We start from the raw sequence: 18642 nt of genomic DNA, 5'->3' as shown, positions 1-18642 counted from the left end.
TGGCCCAAGTGAAACTGCAGTCTTGCGGGGAGGTGTGGTTCACCGTGCTGGGTGGGTGCTGGGGGTGTCTTTCTCATGTAGCTGAACTGGTACTGCTGTCCTCGGGGCTGAGGAGCAGGTAAATCTGACAAAAGTTGGAACGTGGCAGGAGAGAAGCAGATTGTTGGTGGGGATTTTCTGCTGGAGCGGGAGATTAGCTTTGCTCTGATTGATTGGGAGTTTAGAGAGAAGCTGTTTGGGATGCTTTTCCCAGTGAACTTGAACGAGGAGCAGGTTAGAACATTGCCTCCAGGCTTCCCCATCCAGCCTTGGGATTTCTCTGAGCTGAAGTGTCCGACCTGCGGCTTCCCAGCCGTTCAGGCCACGCACTGAGCAGCGCTCGGCACAGAGCTCTGGGCTCTAACCTCTGTCTTCCAGCAGTGACGTGGTGCCTGGAAGAGGTGAGATGTTCCAAAACACGGACACCTCCAGTTGGCTTGGGGTGTCAGTACCAACCCTGTCCCTCTGGAGCCAGCCTGAGATCGAACCTGGCTCAAACACCATTCTGAGCCCAGCTGGAGGCCTGACCTCGGCAGGGCGAGGACCCGAGGTTTTGTGTGTGGGGCTGGTTAGGAACTGAGCTCCTGGGGCTGGCGTCTGTGGCGTGAGGAGGGCCCCGTCAACAGAGCAGGCGGTGACGGGCGATCCTGCAGCCACGGTGAACTTGCTGCAGTTGTGCTCTGTGGCGAGGAACGTCCGTGCCTTTCCCGGCCTGCCGGTAAGAGACTGCTGCTTCGGAGTGAGACTGCGAGTCAGGAGGACAGAGCAGGCGGCAGCACTGGCTCCACCAGACGTTAACGCCGTCGTTTCTCCTCCCCTGTGTTGTTTGCTAGTTTGTGGCCCCAGCCTGCTCCAAGTGGCCGAGCCTGTTCGATGAGGGCACGTCATGTAGGGGGGAGCGGGGGCAAAGCTGTGCCCGTGTGATAAACAAGCTGGGTGTCGGCAGGGACGCGGTCCCCTTGTGAGTGCTGCTTCCCTCTGCTACGCGCTGGTTTTGGTTTTGTTCGCGGTGAAGTGTTGGACCCCAAGTGACGTATTTCTGCAGTGTCGAGGAGTCTCCCGTCCTGCCCCGGGGGACCCGGTCCCCTCCCGCCGGCTCCCCGCGCCCGTGCCAGGCGGCCCTGCCCGAGCCGTCCCGCTGACCCCTCTCTCGTATATAGCGTTCTGGAGTGTGACAGTTCTTGTTCCTGAGGTGCTCGTCCGTTTGGTTTCCTGCTGTGAAGGGTGTCGTGTTTTCTTTCTCCTTTCCCTGGTGCCGTCACTGCGGTGGTCGGGGAGGGGCCCAGCCCCGGCCTGTCCGCAGAGCGACCCCGGGAGTGTTGCCCCCGCGCCGCCGCCCGGGGATTTGTGTATCTTGTGGTGAATTGTGTAAAGTTCCTCCCGCCCCGCGCAGCCTCGGCGGGGGTCGCTCTCCGGACGGAGCGAGGGGCCGGGCTGCGGCCGGACGGGGCGGTTTGTCCTGGCCGCGGCCGACGCTCCGTCCCCGTGCCCCGGCTCGGGCCTGCCCGCCCGCCGGCGGCGGGGGGAGGCCGGGGCTGCTGGCGGCTGCCCGTAGGCTCGCCCCGGGGGGCTCCCGGCGGGCTCTCAGCCCCCCCCCCCCAGCCCCGCGGCTGCCGGGGGCTCCGGCGAGGGCCCGTCCTGCGCGGGCCGGGGCCGTCGCGCTGCAGGGCCTGTCCCGGCCCGGGGCCGCGGGGGCTGGGCGGGGCGGGCGGCCGTATTTATTGGTAAGTTATTGCCCGGGGCGGCGGGCGGGCGGGCGTTATTTATTGCTGTACAGAGTGTCCGTCCGCGGCCGCGGCCGCCGCTGTTTTGTACGTGACAATAAACCGCTTTCAAACAGCCGCCGCCTGGCGCTTCCTTGGGGCGCGGTCCGCCGCGGCGCGGGGGGGCGCTGCTGCACCCGGGGCGGCGCCGCCGGAAGGGGCGCGCGGCCGCTCTGGCCGCCCGGCGGAAGCGGCCGCCGGGACGCGGCGCCGGCAGCGGAAGCGGGGCGCTTCCGGGCGATGGCGGCCGGCGGCAGCCTCAGCCGCTCGGAGCGGAAGGCGGCGGCGCGCGCCGAGATCCTTCAGCAGGAGGAGCAGCGGGACCGGCGGAGACAGGTACGGCGCGGCCCGGCCCGGCCCCCCCCGCTGCCGCGGGCCGCCGTGACCGCCCGTGTGTGCCGGGCAGGTGTCCCGCATCTGGAGGAAGCCGCCGGCGGAGCGGAGCCCCGAGGAGTGCCAGGCGCTGAGCGAGAGCGAGGACATCGTCAGGGAGCTGGAGCGGCGCCGCAAGCGGCGAGAGCGGCTGCGCCGGCGGCAGGAGGAGGTGGGCGGCGGAGGAGCGGCGGGCCCGGCCTCGGCCCGCGGGCGGGGAGAGGAGCCCGGCGCTCCGGGCGGGGCTGCGGCGGGGGGAGCTCTGGAGCTGCGGCGGGCCTCGGGGGAGAGCCGCGGTGCCGCGTTACCGGGAACGCCTGCGGCCCCCGCCGGGCGTGCGGCCCGCCCGTGTCTGCCCGCGGTTTGTCTCCGCCTCAGTCGCACTTTCGGCGGCTGCCAGGCTCGGGGCTCGCTGCGCCTGTGCTGTGTGGGCGCGTCTCTCGGGAGGGTGGGTCTGCACCTGCTGTACCCGCGAGGCTTTTTCCCCTGATCTTCCCTGGACAACAGACACGTTCTTTTATTTAGAAGCCGCCCTCATAACGTTTGCGTTGCTCTTTCTGGCTTGGCTAGGCCCCTACGAAAACTTCCAGGGAGCTCCCTGCTCCTTCCGACGCAGTGACGCGCTGTATCGGAGAAACACGTGAACTTGCTCAGTTGTATTTTCTAGGTTTGTGACGAACCGGAGGAGTTAAAGAGAAAAGCTACTGAGCTGGCTGCTGCCGTCCGGAATGCCAAGCACCTTGTCATCTACACAGGAGCCGGGATCAGTACGGTAGGATGCTTTGGGAGCTCCTTCAGGAGTGTTGCAATGTTGTTTGGACTTTTTTGATGGTTTCCAAATGACTGCGTGACGCGTTACGAGCCTGGGAGGCAGTGCTAACGCTGCCACGCTGCAAACCGTGACCAGCACGTTTGCTAGTTCGCATCTTGGGGTTGTGCCCGCTGCCCGAGAGATTCCGCGTCACCTATGTGACCGTGTGAAGAAAGTGCTTCTTAAATGAGAAGATCGCTAGTCTTGCTTCATTCAAGTCTTTTCAACTACTTGTGGTGTAAAACCTAAAAACAAGTTAGCTAATTAATGCTGTCAGCGTTAATGGACAAGTAGGAATAGCTGGTGGTTATCAGAACTTAAAAATGGCGGTTTAAGAAGTGGTTGGTTTCAGTGGCCTCTATTGGGAGAGTGGAAATCTGGTTCTGCCTCTTCTAATGTGTCACACGTCACCTTTGTCTGAGCTCTGAGATGGGAACCTTATTTCTATTTCCCTTTTCTACAGTCTTTGCTGATGTGGAGCAGGATTCTGGGCAGGGTGCACAAGTGCTAATGTAACACAAATTTTTGCTCAAGAATGCTGAGTGCAAGGTACCAGGAATCAGAGTCCAGTGAAAATAAGGAAAGGTTCAAGAATCGAGTTCTGTGTAGGGAAGTGGAAGTACCAAGGGTCAAAAAGAGTTCCAGAGGGATTCCATAATGGTAGAATTGGAGAAAATAAATACTGGAGGTGAAAATGAGAGCTGTAAGGTAGGAGAAGAGATGGTGGAGAGAGAGAAAACACATGAAAAAAAGGTTTTCCTGCGATTAGGGAACCACTGCGCTAGAAAACTGGGAGTGAATGAAAAGGCACCTGTGGATGAAGTGGGTCTGGTTGTCCTGGGTGAGACCGGGCTGATGATGTGGACAGGAGCTGTGAACGCCCCCGTCAGGCCTCATTTTTTCTCTCCTGATGACACAGGCAGCCTCGATCCCGGACTACAGAGGCCCTAATGGCATATGGACGTTGCTGCAGAAGGGAAGGAGCATCAGGTAAGGAGACAATTTCTTAGCAGAAAGATGATATTGAAAGAGAGATTAATGGCAATTACAACTTTTTTTTTCCTTTTTCTCCTTGCTTCTTCTCAGGGCTACAGATCTGAGTGAGGCAGAGCCCACACTCACCCATATGAGCATTGCCTGCCTACACAAGCACAACCTGGTAAGATTTTCTTTTCGCACCTCACTTGTGTTCCTCTAAGTGATAAATAAAACCCAACGGGGGAAAAAAGCTTTTCATGAGGTTGCTTCATGGCTAGATATCCATGTAGGAAAAAGCACCTGTTCACGTACAGCCGAGTCGTCGTTAGGCTCGCTACAGGCTGTAGCTCTGGCAGTTCTTCCCATGGTGCCTTGTATTTGCCTCCTGGTGAGGCTGGTTTGGGGACCTGGCCACAAAGTCAGCCAGACCTAGTAGAGCTCTGCTTAGCAGGATGAGTCTTCTCATTCAGCTTTTGTCTGTTCTCCATGCTTTTCTTCTGTTGGTGTGGGGCTATTTGGTGTGTGTTGAGACACACAGAGTCGTCTGCATGTGTGTTAGCTCAGTGTTTTACTCTCTTCAAGGTGCAGCATGTGGTGTCTCAAAACTGTGATGGGCTGCACCTGCGGAGTGGGCTCCCCCAGGCAGCAATATCTGAGCTTCATGGAAACATGTACATAGAGGTGAGTGGCTAGAACAGGATAAAGCAGTTGTCCAGTGGCCTCACAGGAAGATAAACTATCTACCACTAGCTCAAGAAGATAGTACAAGGGATAGCCTCTGCTTAGTTTGTATCTTCAGGCCATCAGGTTTGGGGTGAACTAGTTAGCAAGCACCAAAACCAAGTGTTCAGTACAACTCTGTAGCTTTTTCTCTGTGCTTGCTAGAGCCTTCTGCTTCTAACTACTCCTCCTCAGAGCTTCTCTGAAATCCCTCCTATCGCACAGCCAACAGGCTCCCTGTAATTCCACTTGCTAGTTGAGGTTTTCCAAACTTTTCCCAGTTAGCATCTGATCCCTGATGATCCCTTCTACTGCCTCCAATTTATCATTCCCCAAAAGTGCTTTTCTTCCGAGGGAAGTGGCTGGCTCCTGGCCTCTCGTGGGTTAGATGCTAATGATGTAACAGGTTTTTTGCTTTCATCCTGCACCAGGTCTGCACTTCCTGTACACCCAACAGAGAGTACGTGCGAGTATTTGATGTGACAGAGCGCACAGCCCTGCACAGGCATCACACTGGCAGGATGTGCCACAAGTGTGGGGCACAGTTGAGAGATACAATCGTCCACTTTGGGGAGAAGGGGACGTTGAGACAGCCCCTGAACTGGGAAGCAGCAACAGAAGCTGCAAGCAAAGCAGATGTGATTCTTTGTCTGGGTTCCAGCTTAAAGGTAACTTTAGAGACTCGGTGAAGATTGTTAGCAGCATTCCCTCTTGGTGATACACCTTGGTGCTGAGCAGTCTCCTCCCAAACAGACAACTGTAAACTCTGGTGTCAGGATTCGCCCACCATCTGTGATAGTCTCTCTTCCTCCCTCTTTCCCCTCCTGGTAATACATTCCTTTTCCTCTCGCTGATACGGTTCACAGTTACGCGTGCCTTTGGCTGTACTGATAATCTCTCTTTTGTGGCAGGTTTTGAAAAAATACCCACGTCTTTGGTGCATGAGCAAGCCCCCCACTCGTCGTCCAAAGCTCTATATCGTCAACCTGCAGGTGAGAGCCTTTTGCGCTGGGTTTGGGCTGAGCGGGCGCTGGTGTGAGCGGGCAGGGCTCCCCCCCGGCAGCGGGCAGGGCTCCCCCCCGGCAGCAGCGGGTCTGGTGTCACTCCTGCAGTGGACCCCCAAGGACGACCTGGCTGCCCTGAAGCTGCACGGCCGCTGCGACGACGTCATGCAGCTGCTGATGGCGGAGCTGGGCCTGGAGATCCCGCGCTACGACCGGTGAGCAGCGGCCCGGGACCCGGCCCGGGGTCCCCCCGTCAGCCCGGGGTCGTCCCCCCCCCCCGCCCCGGCAGCGCGCCCACGCCTGCCCTTCCCTCCGCAGGGCGCGGGACCCCATCTTCGCGCTGGCCGAGCCGCTGCGCCCCGGGGAGGAAGGCACGCACTCGCGGAAGCCGGTGGCCCCGCCGCCGGGCGCCGAGCCGCCGCCGCGGGAGGAGCCGCCGCCGCGGGAGGAGCCGCCCGTTCGCCCCGGCGGGTGGTTGGGCCGCGGCTGCGCCAAGGGCGCCCGGCGCAGGAAGAGCAACTGAGGGCGGGCGGGGAGCGGCGGGGACGCGCCCCAAGATGGCGGCGGGGGCGGGGCTTGGCGGGCGGCGGGGACGCGCCCCAAGATGGCGGCGGGGGCGGGGCTTGGCGGGCGGCGGGGACGCGCCCCAAGATGGCGGCGGGGGCGGGGCTTGGCGGGCGGCGGGGACGCGCCCCAAGATGGCGGCGGGGGCGGGGCGGGTGGCGGCGCCGGTGACAGCGCGGCCATGCTGCGCAACGGGGCGGCGGGCAGCGGCGGCGGCCCCGCGGCGGCGAACCGGCCCGTGCGCGTCTGGTGCGACGGCTGGTGAGTGGGGCCGGGCCGGGCGGCGGGGCCGGGCGGGCTGTCGCGTCGCGTCGCCCGGAGAAATAAACCGAGTTGGCTGCGCTGGTGCCTCCGGCTCCTCTGTCACCGCGGCGGCGGGCCGGGCCCCGGGGCGGGCGGCAGCGGGACGGGACGGCTCCGCCGCACGGGCCTTGGCGAAGCCGCTGGGCCGGGCCGGGCCGCGTTCGCCGGCGGGGCCGTCCGGAGCGGCAGCCGGTAAGTGCCGGGGAGGGTCCCGGCTGGGCCGGCGCCGCGCTCCCCGGCCGCGGGCGGGCAGTTGGTTGCGGTGGGGCGGGTGGTGCCGTCTGAGCCCGCGTAGCCGCTGTGGAGGCGGCGACCCCGCACGGTAACGGAGAGACTTTAACCTGCGGGGCGGGGGAAGGTCACCTCCCGCGGCGTCCCAGCCCAGCGCGGCCCCGGCCTCAACCGGCGCCGTTGTCTTTCCAGCTACGACATGGTGCACTACGGGCACTCGAACCAGCTCCGCCAGGCTCGGGCCATGGGGGATTACCTGATCGTTGGAGTCCACACGGATGGTAAGAGGGTTCCTCGGCCTTTCACCTCAAGCTGCCCCCAGAATCGCCCAGCAGCGCCGGCCCCGAGGGACGGAGGCCCCGGTACAGAGCGGGCTCCTTCCTGCGGCTCCTCGAGGACCGGCAGCCTCCAGAGGAGAAGTGTCCCCCCGGGAAGGGAGCGCAGTTACCCCGCTCACGCCTCTGCAGCCGGGGTCAGGCAGTTCAGAGCTCCCAGGCTTCGCTCAGGGGTCACCTGTATTCTGCGCTGTAAAAACAGCTGAACCAGTTGAAAATCAGTCTGGGCTTGCCGGTACAAACTGCCGAACTGATACTCCAAACCATTGCTGTGTGGAGAAAACTCGTTTCAAGCCCGTCTGGGAGTTAAGTGCCAGGAACTAGTTCTTGCGTGTGAAGGTGGATTTTAAATTGCTTTATGGATGCGTGTTCTCTAGCACGAACCACGCGTAGCGTGAAGCTGTTACTCAGAAGGGGAGTTTCCCCTTGGGGGCTCTTAGGAGGCCCAGGTGGTCCCCCCAGTAGGAAGTATCTGGTATGGGAGGCACTGAGACCTTCTGCCTTCTGAGTGAACCTCCAGGCCCTTGTTACGCACTTGAGAAATGCAACTGAATTAACATCTCATCTGATCTAGCTGGGGCTTCCTTCTCTGCCACAAACCCATTCCAAGCTGAGTGTAAGCCCTCGGTGAAGTTCACCTGCCCGTGAAATAAGTGAGGCTCCTGTAGGTGAGAGGTGTCGTAGCTGTAGTACGTGCTTCTAACTGGGTTTCTCTGTTTCTTGCCCAGAGGAGATTGCCAAGCACAAGGGCCCCCCTGTCTTTACGCAGGAGGAGAGGTACAAAATGGTGCAAGCCATCAAGTGGGTGGATGAGATTGCTCCAGGAGCTCCCTATGTCACCACACTGGAAACCCTGGACAAATATAACTGTGACTTCTGTGTGCATGGTGGTGAGTGGAACTCTGAGGTGATGGCTGTGTTCTCACAGGCTCTCCGGGGCTTGTGTGCTCTGGGTTTCCCTGCTGCAAACCAAGGGGCGTTCTGGCCGCCAGCTGATTCCTCGTGTGCAGAGATCTGTCGTGCCTGCGCCGCGCAGTGCGGCTGCTCCTCTGCCGCTCTGGAGACGGGTGCCTGTGTGCTGGGCACCCTGAGAGTGCCAGGTCCCTCGGTGTCAACACCCCTTTCACTTACAGAGGTGAAATGTGTTGTCTGACAATTATCCTGAGGTTGCCCTTAGCACCAGCAGAGATTTGTGCATGGGGGAAAGTCATTTACAAAACTTAAATGTGAAAAACACCGTTAAAAATGTAAGAGTGCAGAAATACAGTCATGTTTATATCTGCTTACCCTGGGATGAGATCAGATCTGAAAAGCTCCTCTCTTTATCCAGTTGATGAGCTGTTCAAGGGCTTAGCTGACCCTGTGGCCAGAGACCTAGTTCTTATTATGAACACTTTTCAGTTTACAGTCACTGAAGAGAAGCAGTGTTCTGAGGAAGCATTCTTGCTTTTGTACTCTGTCCCTTCCTGGGACTGCTGCTCGTGCTCGTTTGGCCTCAGCCCCTCCTCCCTACCCCTCTGAAGGTATCTTGTTAGTCTAATCAGGACTAGTCTTTGCACTCATTTCACGTATCCTTCCTCATCTGGTCCCAGCCACTTGCTATCCATAAGCAAAGTATTTGATTAAATGTAAATAAATCATTAATCTTCTGCAAGACTGATACGTTTTTTTCACGTGGACAGGGTAACTGTCAGATTCCTTGTTAACTGAACTGCCTGCCCTGAACGTGTTTGGGGTGCGTGACCCCTTACTGGACTCGGTGAGGGATTATGGCAGCAGAGAAGTGCTCGTGGCCTTTGCTCCAGTTTCCCTGCGTTTATCCCCTCGGCCAAATCATTCAGTGCTTCTACCTGAAGAACACACTTGTGTGCTGCAGTGTTGCCAGGTTGTGTTTGTGCAGAAGATAAGTTTTGAAATAGCTGAGCTTAACTGGGACGGTGACAGGCGGCGAAGCCGCTGTTTCTGCCTCTCCCCTGGCACGCGGGGCTGCGCTTGCAGCATGTTCTCGTCTGTGTCCCCGTGCCCTGAGGTGAGGGTGTGGGGTTTTGGAACTCTTCAGCTTCCCCCAGTGTGCTGCTGGACTGTGTGAGCTGCCGGTTCCTGCACTGTAAACTGGCTGTTGTGCCAAATGAAAGCCAGCTCAGGTTTTCCCTTGTGAAGATTTTATACTATTGCTAGAAGTAGATGAGAGGTGTTTTTGTAGGGTGAGTTAGATGAACCAGAACTGACTCTGCAGGAGGGTAGCGTGATGTCACTGCAGAGGTGCCATCGCTGAGGGGAGGAACTGGCCGCTGGAGAACTGTTTAATTGACTGGAGAAGTTGTAACATCAACCAACAGCTAAAACCAGTCCTAGAGAAGTTAAGGTGCTTTTTAAGACTGAGACTGGTGGTAGCTGTTTGCTGTCATTCAGACAATAATTCAGCTGTGCCTGCTGGTGGGTTCACTGCAGGGGCAACCAGCTTGTGCTTTCTGGACTACCTAAAAACCAGTGGACCAGATGGCTAACGGTGTTCAGTGTCTAGGAACACGCTCGTCTCCACGGATAGGGCAGTCCCGCAAACCCCTGGCACTTCCGCGGGGTGCGGGATGTACCCCCCTGTATGCAGGAGTTCTGGGCTGTCTTATGTGCTGGACTTGCTGAGCTGCTGCTGCTGTCGTTCTAAAGAGCTTTTGTGCAGGAAGGCTCGGGGTGCAGTTCTGAGGCTTTTCTCTCTCTGCAGATGACATCACCTTGACGGTAGATGGCAAGGATACCTATGAGGAAGTGAAGACAGCAGGGCGATACAGGTAACCCGCTGCTGCTTACCTTCTTACCCTGTTTTGGGCAGTTTCTGGGAGTTCGTGCCCTGCAGGGAAGTCAGATGAAGCACAGATATCCTCGGGTCACACTAATTTTGCTGTAACGTGTGTCAGAGCTTCAGCTGCTCCCACCGTTTTGGCTTCTGGGAAGTGTCGCAGGCTCGCGACTGGCTGGTGGGAGCTTCCTGTTCCTGGCAGATGCTGGTTCTGCCTTGAAGCCTCACGGGGAGTTAGTTCTGTCGGGAACTCTGTGCAAGGTGAGTTTTCCTCCTAGGAGCAGTTGCTGTGGTGTGAAGAAGATGCAGAGGCTCAGCAATTGGTGCTGTACTTTATATTGAGAGCAGGTAGAAGGAAGAGTTTCTCAGGACGGCCCCTGGTTTGGGTTTTTCAGGTGTCACAGGTGTTCCTGGGGTGATGGTGGGAAGAGGAGGAGGCGCGTGCTCCTGTGGCTTTGGCTTTACCCTTTGCTTGTCTCCCTGCAGGGAATGCAAACGCACCCAAGGTGTGTCCACTACCGACCTCGTTGGCCGCATGCTGCTCATGACTAAGGCTCACCACAGCAACATAGTGAGTCAGGGGGCTTTGGGTGGGAGCTCGGAGTCCAGGGCATACGCCAGCTTTTTCCTCTTTGCTGTCCCGAATGGCAGTAGAGCTCCCGGGCCTGGCTCCCTGATGCGCGGGGACTGGCAAGCTGATTATGAATAGTGGCAGCAAAACAACCTGCTTAAGTTTGCTTAAGCCCGTCTGAGATCGCAGTGTGATCTCAGCCCACGCTGCTTTGGAAGGGTGTGAGGGGGATAAAAGCTTCAATCCCAACTCCAGCAGAGCCTCTTTGGAAGGAGGAGGGACACTGTCCTCTTAGGGGCTTGCGTGGTTGACGGAGGACGTAGGTCTGCAGTGCTCTCGGGTCTGCAGGTTGGGCAGGAGCCTCCGTCGCTGCCAGGCTGGGATCAGACAAGGACACGTTTGATCTGATTCGTGCTGGGACACGACTCTGGTTTAGATATTAACTAGTTTGTCAGCGTTCAGTGCCAGGGACCAGTGGAGTGCACTCTGAGCCGGGACTTCCAGCACTTCTGTCACACACAAGCATATGTGAGCGCTTAAACATTTTGTCTCTTTATCTCCCTTCAGGATGAGGACCTGGACTGTCGGAAGCACACTGACAACTTTGGGAAGGTAATGTGAGTTCTGGTCGTCAATGTCTGGTTGTTGTCCTGTCTGAGGAGGATTCCAAATGTGCTTTCTGGCCTGTGTTGCAGGCTTGTTTCCCCCTGCTGTGTAGTACTAACCCCAGGAATGTCAAAGCAGCTCCCGCAGTCAGTGAAATAGGCAGGTGTGGCCGCACAGGGCCAGCGAGCTGTCCTTCCGCGGCGCCACAGAGCTGCTGCACCCACGAGCCTTTGCTGTGTTTCTGGCTTGCTCGTAAATTCTCGATCGCTGCTTCCTTTGGGACCTGAGTGCCTGCAGTTCCAGCCTCGGGACAGCCTCTGTGGATGCTCCTTTTAGTGCTGGTGTTTTCAGAGGTGCTGCATTAGGTCTGGGAAGCGTTTACGTAGAGGCACGTAGCTCGCTCGCTGCCCTGCAGAACTCACGTGCCTGGTCTTCAGGCAGCAGAGCAGTCCTGGGCTCCTCTGCCGTCATGTCCGGCCCACGTCTTGGGCTACCACCAAAGAGCTATCGGCCCCTTTTTTTGCCCTGGGTATTGGATTGTCCCTGAGTAATGAGCACCTGGACGTACAGCTTGAGTAAGTCTCTTTTACTCAGAGGGGGCCTGCTGACCAGGCTGAATCATCCTCTTTGTTCCCCACCACGCTGGGTTTTTTGAGCAGGCTTTATGGGCCCTGTTGCTCCAGCATGGCTGTTTCCTGGTGCTGGGATCTGGGGATAATATCTGGGCACCAGGCACCCTGCATGACCCTGCCAGCTGCGCCCCCCTTCTGCATGCTGCCCTTCCTAAGGCTGGCCCTGGTCCCGGCTGAGCTGGCTTTGCTCTTCCTGGGCTGGAGCAGGGAGCTTTAGGGCAGCGAAGCAGGTGCCGCAGCGGGTGGCTCGGTGGCTGTTTCGGAAGCTGCCACGTGGCGGGGATAAAGCTCCGTCTTCGTTCCAGTGGCGCTGGGATCTGGCCCTTGCTGGAGCTGTGGGTGATCCCCTCCCAACCCAGCGTCCCTCGCCCGGGGAAAGGATCGAGGGGCCGTGAGGCCTGAGGAGAGCACAGGTGGGTTGTGAGTGGCCTCCCTCGGTACGCCTCGCCAATCCTGGGAATCTGAGGCTGCCCTGATGCCTTTCTCCTTCCTGAGCTTGCTTCTCAGCATCTCCTTAGCTGGCTCTTGAGGGGACGCTTTAGACTGGGTTTGACAGAGCAAAGAGGGCGTTTGTGAGATTGCTTAAATACTTGGTGCCCGGAGTGTAGAAAGTCCAAGCTGTGAAGAGTTGTGATGCTTGATAGCAAATTAAGGCCAGCACACTGCCCGCAGCTGCATTCTGCGTGCTGTCCAAACCCCCTCCTGGGGCCTGAAAAGGAAACATCTGTGGTGTGTGTCTTCCCAGGGGCCAAAAGGTCGCAGTCCCTGGACGGGCGTCTCGCAGTTCCTGCAGACGTCTCAGAAGATCATCCAGTTTGCGTCAGGGAAGGAACCACAGCCGGGAGACACCATCATCTACGTGGCTGGAGCCTTTGACCTGTTCCGTATCCTTGACTCTGTTTTGTGAAGAAAGTAGCATTGGTCTTTGTGTTTGATGTTTTCATGTTTTAAGGCACCAGACTTGGATATTTGCCTCTTTTTTTTTTCCTTATTTTTTACTTTCTGTTCATGTGCATGTGAGGGAGGCAGGAGTTCTTACTGGCAGTTTCTTAGGCACAGGACACTGAGGAACGAGCTATAGCTCCTCTCTAGAGAGATCTGTGGTTGTTGGAGGATTTCAGGAGGGCAGGTGGGTATTCTCCATGCTCTCCAGTCCCTCTTGAGGACCGGCTGTCACAGGGCATCGAGCAGACACTTCATCCCTGGGACAGTTGTTGAGGCATTGTGCCAGAACACCCGAAATGAGTAGAAATTCTGGATGGAAGCAAAGTTGAGTCTGGGTAAGATGGAGCTGAAAAGATTTCTGGCTTTTGCCCGGAACCTGTGAAGCCTGAGGAGGGAGGAGGCAACTGTTTTATGATGTAGGCATCGAGTAATGCAAAAATAAAATCCTTGGGATTCCTGTCTCCCACTGTGGTTTTTCAGTGTATCTGTTTCTGTCTTTCCCTCTTTTCCATGTCAGCTTCAATTCCTTAAACCAATCTACAGATATTGGGCATGTAGATTTCCTGGAGAAGGTTCACCAGCTGGCAGAGAAGCCCTACATCATTGCTGGGCTGCACTTTGATCAGGTCTGTAATAACATTGTCCAAAGGGCAGCTTGGCCCCTGTTCTTCCCGAAACAAGCGGGCTGTGCGCTGGAAGGCAGGAGAGGGAGGGATGGGCCAACACGGGATTTTCATGTGGGGAGAGAGTGAGAGGGAAGGGGGTTGCTGCGTCTAATCGTGCCTGGTGCTTTGCCTTAGGAAGTAAATCGCTACAAAGGGAAGAACTATCCCATCATGAACATCCACGAGAGGACACTCAGTGTCTTGGCCTGCAGGGTAAGTGCCGGGTCGGTCAGTGCCTCTGCGCTGCTCCAGGAATTGCCTGGGGCTGGGTGGTCACCTGGAGCCGACAGTCTTCCACGAGTTTGTTGTGCACTGAGAAGGCACAAGACCGATTACTTCGGGCTGCCAGAGGTGCTGGTTGCTCTCGGGAGGAGTCACGAGGCTCCTTGGTTGTCCTGGTTAAGCTGAGCTGTTCCGCCGGCCCGGAGAAGGCAGGGTGCCTCGCGGGGTGCTGCTGCGCTCTGGGCAAGGACAGCCGTGTTCTGGGACAAAACTCTCGCTCCCTGCAACAGGAGAGAAAATTCCTGGGAAAGAACTGTGGGGAGGCCCAGAAATGTGTGCCCTGAGCAGTTAACTTCTGGATTTGCTGCATGCACACTACCAGAAAGTATATTCTTCAGTGGAACAAAAAGATGCTGTGTAAGAAGCTGTGGCTGCTAAACCCACTTCCATGTTCCCTTATTCGAGTTCCTGACTCTGTAACCAGATGACCTGCTCAAGTCTGTTTAGGAAGCAGGCTGGCCTCTGTTTTGGGGTTTGTTTGGGGGTTTTTGTTGCTTTTTGTGGTTTGTCTTTTTTTCAAATCGGGACTCTTTTACCTGGTTTCTTTTCCAGTATGTCTCCGAAGTGGTGATTGGAGCCCCCTATGCTGTCACTGCCGATCTGCTGGATCACTTCAGGGTGAGAGTCTCTATGTACAGATGGACGTGAAGGTGTGATGCCCTTAGGGGGCCAAAGTGGTGCAGGGAAGCACGGGGGTGTAGGAGAGAGATGGTCCTGCTCGGCAGGGGTGTGGGGGGCTCCAGATGTGCTGCCAAGCCTGGCCCAGGAGGGGCATCTGTGCTGATCTCCAGGCTGTGCTGCAGTGAGTGCAGTGGCAGGGAAAGTCCCTTCACCTTTTGGATCTTGTCAGTGACTTTGTGTCCTTCTCCAGGTGACACTTGTGTGTCATGGGATGACTGAGGTGGTGCCAGACAAGGACGGTTCTGATCCGTACCAGGTAAGCTGCTGCCTGCTGTTGGTAGAGGCAGCGTGGCTGGTTTTGTGTTCCTGAGGGGGGAGTTTGTGTTGCAGAGGATGCTCCCGAGGCACGTCCTTGGCAGGTGATGCTGTTTTTCATCCAACCCTGAGGGCAGCTACTTGGAGCAGAGCCTGTAAATCACTTGCAACACCTCCATTCTTTTAGTCATTGTTTTGTTTTGCCTGTTTCTGATGCCTTCGTGGGAGAGTGAGAAATGCTGTGCTCTGTGCCAGTCCTGGGCAGCTCCCACATACGTGAAGCTTTGCTCTTGTCATTTATTTGCTCTGCATCTCAGGAGATCGTTCTGTGTCGTGCCTGGCTGGGTGCCCGCAGGACCCGCTGTGACTTCTGCTCAGCTTTCACTGCTGAGCTGTGAACCCGGAGCTCTCGCGTGTTTTCCACAGCTGAGCCTGCTCTGTCTGTTCACAGGAGCCGAAGAGACGCGGCATTTTCCAGCTGGTGGACAGTGGCAGCAACCTCACCACAGATTTAATTGTGCAAAGAATCATCAAGAACAGGTTGGCTTTCTTATCTCCCAGTTCTGTTGCGTACTGTTCTGTCCAGCTCGTCTGAGGACTAATTAGTGGGATCAAACAGGAAGAGAAGGGGTTGTCTAAAGGCACAGAGCCAGTGACCTGGTCCTTCACCTTCCGTAGCCTGGGCAGGCTGCTCAGGTGTGGGTGCACTGGACTGGACAGGAGAAGGAACAGCTAAACTGCTACATCACAATGTGCTTCACCACACATTTTATTATTTCTCTTCCTCCTCTATTAATGATAACATTTCCTTGCTGTATTCTTGAGGAGGAAGCATATTGCTTCTTTCAGAGCTTTGCTCTTTTAGGCCTGAGCCCTTCAGTGACCTTGGCTCACGTCAGTGATAAATTTGATTTTGGTATTACGGCACTAAAAGTGGTCCCAGGATGGACCAAGCATGAAATAGCTGCGTCTTCCACAGAGGGAGAAATAAGTGATGTTTGACCAGTGCGGGAGCCTGGGACTGCGGAGGGATGGAAACAGCCGTGGGAGGCTCTGGGTGCTGGATCTTGAAGAGGTGTCTGGGGGTGCAGTGGGGTGTCTGAAGTACTCTCAGAACAAAGAGCGCAGGAGAAGGCAGCGCTCCCCTGCTCCAGGTGCTTTTAGTTCACTGGAGATGTGGATGGATGAGAATCTGATTTTGTGATTGATGCAGGCTGGAGTTTGAAGCCAGGAACCAGAAGAAGGAAGCAAAAGAGCTGGCGGTGTTGGAGGCCATGAGGAGACTGGAGGAGGAGAAGCACTAGGCCAGCCCTGAGCTGACGGGTGGGTCGCAGAGCGCCGCAGCCTCACGCTCTCGAGGAGCAGAAGCTCTCTGAGGGGGACCCCAGAGCGGGGACACCCCTGCTGGCACGCAGGATGTGCTGTCCTACCCCTTCTGTCCTTGCTCCTCTGGCACCAATTACACAGACATAACGAGTCGGGATCCTGCTGCCTAGTTTTTCCTCTGTTAATCAGCCCCCGTCCCCTTTCCCAGGAGGAGATCTGAGGAGATCTGACAAAAGAAAAAACCCTCGGTTTTAATTATAACTAATATTTTAACATGTTGATGTGCTTTTACCTTCTGCCATCTCTGGCTTTTAGTAGGAGGGAAGTGGAGCCGCTGCCCCAGCCCCTCCAGGTTCGGCCACCCTGACCCGCGTCCGTGCTCCAGAGCAGCCCTTCAGGGGGTGGGGGGCGGCCCCCCCTCCCCGGGGCAGGACGCGGCACTTGCGGTTCCTCCCACCGGGCCCTCGGAGCGCCGGTTGCTGGAGACACCGACGGGCCCCGTGCTCGGGGTTCACGAACACCAGACCCAAAGCCCAGTGGGGTTTGGCTGGATGAAGCCCCTCGCCGCTGTGACCGGCGCCGGGGACTCATTCACTGCCCCAGGCACAGGCAGCAGGCGGGGGCTGGGGGCGCAGGGACCCTCGGCCCGGCGCTTTCCCTGGTGGGTTGAAGCGTTTCTCCGCCCGAGGCCTTGCAGGCCCTGCTCGGAGCCCTCCTGCTGCTGCCGGTGTCCACCGTGTGCCTGGCACTTACTGCAGGGAGGGCCCTGATGTTTCACGCCTGTTTTCTGAGGTGCAGTGCGGGTGCCCCTGGGGGGAGGCGCGGGGCTTGAGGACGGGTGCTGGGCTGAGCCCCTCTCCGCCTCTTACATTCCAGGGTGCTGTGGTGGGTGTCCTGGGCCGCTCCCCGCACGGTGCTGGACGGTCCTTCCATGCCAGTTCTGTTGTCCTCTCTGTTGTAAACTTTTGTTGCTGATCATTAATAAAATGTCGATGAATTGTGTGTGGCGCTCAGGGTTGTGAGCCCGGGTAGCAGAGAGGGGCCAGGCCCCTGGTCGGAGCAGCGTTTCCCTGGAGCTCTGCTAGGAGCTGGGGAGAGGCTGCTACAGCCCGAGAACCAGCTTGTTGCCCCCGGGCAGCCCAGGCTGAGCCCTGGGGCACGTTGGGTTTGTGGCGAGGAGGTCAGGGATTGCTCTGGCTGGAAGCTGTTCTCACTGCGGGAGGAGGTTTTTCCTGAATTCACTAGAAAATTGAACTAGACAGTGTGGGGGGGTCTTTGCTATGTTCTGCAGTTTCTGCAGCGGAATTTGCAGTGGAAAGGTGAAGAGTCTCAGCAGTTTGGGGGGTACCAAGGGAGGAGGTGACTGAATTCTGCTAATGGCTCAGTGTGGCCGTGAGCAGCCGCGGGGGGTCCATGCTGCTGCCTGGAGGGGCTGCGGTGGGGTCAGCTCAGCCGTGGAGGAGCTCGGGGTCTCACAGCCGAGTAGTTGCTAATCCCAGAGCCTGCGTTCGCACATTGACGTTTCAGTAACGAACGTGTCATCCACGACAAGAGCCAAGACTCCCACCCGTGTGGGAACGCTCTTGCTGCGTGCTGGGCACGAGGGCCCAGAGATCCAAGAGCCTCCCGTCCTCTCCTGCTGTAGCTGGAGCCCCGTCGGGTGCCGGGGGCAGCAGTGGCAGCTGCATCCCTGTGCCGTGGTGAGCGCAGGTGCTGCCGTGAGTGCGTCTGCTCGTCCTGCGTCCTCCCAGCTGTCCCTTGCAGCCCCAAGGCCACTGCTGAGACCCAGACGCTCCCGCTTGGCTGGGGAGGACGAGGAAGTGCCGGTTGGTCCTCGCCCCCCACTGCTCTGTGGGCTGCACCAGCCGGCTCGCGCTCAGGCCGTGCCCTGGTTCACCTGCACCCCAGTAGCAACCAGGTGAGATCCTCGGCAGCTGACCGAGGGTCTGCGGGATCGGGCCGAGCCCTGGCCTTGTCCTGGCCACGGTGGGGCTGTGGAAGTGGGGCAAGTCCTGGCCGGAGGCAAGTGGCCCAGGCCGAGCAGCTCCGGGCACAGGACGTGGTGCTGGGACCCGCCGTGTTGGAGCAGAGCTGGTGCTTTGCCCCCAGCTGCCCCCCGCACCCCCCTGCTGACCCCCTGCTGCTCCGGTGTGCGCCAGCGCCGCTGCCTGCAGCGGGCAAAGTGGCTCCTCGCCCCTGGTGCAGCCGTGACTCTGAGCCGTGGGCCCCTTCCCGGGGCACACAAATAACCCTTCCCACGGAGACCACACAAGGGTTTGTCATTAAAAACAAACAACTCAGCCACGGTGACACATCCACCCCGGGCTGAGCATTTGCATGTAAACGAGCTGCCTCTGGGCCGCGCACAGGTGCTGCTGTTATTAAAAAGTGACAAAAGCACTTTATGTCCACTCGGGTGGAACCGATTTGTGTGGGAATGGCTCAGCTGGAGCACGGGGGAGCTACTGGTCCTCGGGGCCGCTAAGAGCTGCTGCTGAGTTTACTCTGAACACTCCTGCATACACTGATCTTTCCTCCAAGTGCCTCTGGGCCCTTCTGCTAAGCTTGTTTACTGACAGCCTGTGAGTCCCGGGGGCAAAAATGAGCGTGGAGTTAAAATGCGGGGAGCAGGGGGGGAAACGTCATTAATTTCATGTTTGTGACTTTATTTTCTGTGGTTTGTTGGGATTTGGGTTTGTTTTTTTTCTTTTCCCCCCAAGTACAGAAGATGAAGACGCTGGTTCCTGCACCCATCCCAGAGA

General features: G+C 57.9%; 2 protein-coding genes across 4 annotated transcripts; both read left to right on the top strand.

The window, feature by feature from the left end:
• Positions 1–1980: 1980 nt before the first annotated feature.
• SIRT7 (sirtuin 7) lies at positions 1981–6238 on the top strand. The gene is made up of 10 exons (XM_074847637.1): positions 1981–2138; positions 2209–2346; positions 2842–2946; positions 3905–3975; positions 4072–4144; positions 4546–4644; positions 5115–5351; positions 5595–5675; positions 5796–5902; positions 6006–6238. Exons 1-10 carry the CDS (start codon positions 2043–2045, stop codon positions 6208–6210), a joined length of 1212 nt encoding a protein of 403 aa, XP_074703738.1. The 5' UTR covers positions 1981–2042; the 3' UTR covers positions 6211–6238.
• Positions 5599–16882, top strand: PCYT2 (phosphate cytidylyltransferase 2, ethanolamine). 3 transcript variants are annotated; one of them, XM_074847639.1, is made up of 13 exons: positions 5599–5675; positions 6978–7066; positions 7849–8010; positions 9843–9909; positions 10404–10488; positions 11056–11100; positions 12472–12610; positions 13215–13297; positions 13472–13549; positions 14171–14236; positions 14490–14555; positions 15006–15094; positions 15768–16882. In XM_074847639.1, exons 2-13 carry the CDS (start codon positions 6985–6987, stop codon positions 15856–15858), a joined length of 1053 nt encoding a protein of 350 aa, XP_074703740.1. In that variant the 5' UTR covers positions 5599–5675; positions 6978–6984; the 3' UTR covers positions 15859–16882. The 3 variants fall into 3 exon arrangements, with proteins under 3 accessions (XP_074703740.1, XP_074703739.1, XP_074703741.1); XM_074847638.1 differs by lacking the exon at positions 5599–5675 and adding an exon at positions 6394–6512; XM_074847640.1 differs by lacking the exons at positions 5599–5675; positions 7849–8010 and adding an exon at positions 6394–6512.
• The last annotated feature ends 1760 nt before the right edge of the window (positions 16883–18642 follow it).

This window comes from Strix aluco, chromosome 21 (genome assembly GCF_031877795.1).
Source record: "Strix aluco isolate bStrAlu1 chromosome 21, bStrAlu1.hap1, whole genome shotgun sequence".
Lineage (NCBI taxonomy): Eukaryota > Metazoa > Chordata > Aves > Strigiformes > Strigidae > Strix > Strix aluco.
The sequence above is the reverse complement of the archived record's forward strand: the minus strand, read 5'-3'. Positions and strand labels throughout refer to the sequence as shown.

Coding starts and splice junctions, on each gene's coding strand:
- SIRT7 (XM_074847637.1), top strand. CDS start 2,043: ATGGCGGCCGGCGGCAGCCTCAGCCGCTCGGAGCGGAAGGCGGCGGCG. Junction 4,145..4,545: donor GCCTACACAAGCACAACCTG/GTAAGATTTTCT, acceptor ACTCTCTTCAAG/GTGCAGCATGTGGTGTCTCA. Junction 4,645..5,114: donor ATGGAAACATGTACATAGAG/GTGAGTGGCTAG, acceptor ATCCTGCACCAG/GTCTGCACTTCCTGTACACC.
- PCYT2 (XM_074847638.1), top strand. CDS start 6,433: ATGCTGCGCAACGGGGCGGCGGGCAGCGGCGGCGGCCCCGCGGCGGCG. Junction 9,910..10,403: donor AAGACAGCAGGGCGATACAG/GTAACCCGCTGC, acceptor GTCTCCCTGCAG/GGAATGCAAACGCACCCAAG. Junction 13,298..13,471: donor CTGGGCTGCACTTTGATCAG/GTCTGTAATAAC, acceptor GCTTTGCCTTAG/GAAGTAAATCGCTACAAAGG.